This window comes from Chlorella variabilis, assembly GCF_000147415.1.
Source record: "Chlorella variabilis unplaced genomic scaffold CHLNCscaffold_1, whole genome shotgun sequence".
In the NCBI taxonomy this organism is placed as follows: domain Eukaryota; kingdom Viridiplantae; phylum Chlorophyta; class Trebouxiophyceae; order Chlorellales; family Chlorellaceae; genus Chlorella; species Chlorella variabilis.
Genome location: NW_005435087.1, coordinates 1,152,245 through 1,153,128, shown reverse-complemented (window position 1 = coordinate 1,153,128; position 884 = coordinate 1,152,245). Strand labels below are relative to the sequence as shown.

At 69.7% G+C, this 884-nt stretch overlaps 1 protein-coding gene across 1 annotated transcript in view; it reads right to left on the bottom strand.

Annotated features, from left to right (window-relative positions):
- Window positions 1-884, bottom strand: part of CHLNCDRAFT_33527 (hypothetical protein) — a 3,230-nt gene that overhangs the window by 1,730 nt on the left and 616 nt on the right. Inside the window, exons 3-5 of the mRNA XM_005851711.1 lie at window positions 664-865; window positions 369-505; window positions 20-190 (exon numbers count right to left, since the gene is read on the bottom strand). Of these exons, the coding sequence (XP_005851773.1) occupies window positions 20-190; window positions 369-505; window positions 664-865 (510 nt within the window). The remainder of the gene's footprint in view (window positions 1-19; window positions 191-368; window positions 506-663; window positions 866-884) is intronic.

The following is an 884-nucleotide window of genomic DNA, read 5'->3' as shown; positions in this document are numbered from 1 at the left end:
GGCTGGCGCCCAAGAGCACCCCCCGGCGACAGCCCGCCCCGCCCCACCCCTCCCCGCCCGCTCCAGTGCTGGCTAGCCCACCCACCCAGGCTCAAGCTCTTCACCGACTCGTCGGTGTTGCCCTCGTGGCGCAGGCGGCGCGCGATGCGCTGCTTCAGGATGGAATACTCGGGCTCCAGAGGCTCGTGCACTGCAGCAGCAGGGGCAAAGGAGGGGCAGTAGGGGCGGGAGGGGCAGGGGCTGGGTGAGAGGCAGCAGCAGCGGCACAAGAGCCTCGAAAGCCAGCGAGTGTGAAGAGGGAGCATCAGCGGCCGGTGCACGGCTCCTGCCGGCGTGCAGCACCCTGGCCCGGCCCCGCCGGCGCTCACCCCCCGGGATCTTGCAGTTGCACATGAGGCCCTGGGTGCGGATCTCGGCATGCGCCTTGATGAGCGCGCCGCAGGCGCAGGAGGCGTCGTGGCGGCCGGGGCGCGCCATGGGCCCCACCTCGCCTCGAGAGTTGATGCTGTGGGGCGCGCGGTGGTGGGGGCGGAGGGCAAACAAGTGCACAGTGAGTCCCTCTGCTTAGCCACACCGAGGAAAGGTGGGTGGGGAGTGTCCATAGGCCAGCCCCAGCAGCCCGACATAGCTCAACGCTGCCGCACTACCACCCCCGTGCCGCACCTGATGTGGGGGAAGGAGAAGAAGACGTATCGCTCCTTGTTGCTGCTACAGAGCGGGGAGTGGGAGAAGCCGGCGCCCATGCCCGTCTTGCCGCACGTCAGCACGCCGCCCAGGCCGTTGGTGGAGAAGGAGGAGCCGAAGATCTGCTCGATGCGGTGCTTCAGGGTGACCGTCACCTCGTCGCGGCACAGGTTGACCATGGCTGGGGGGGGGGGGGGGGA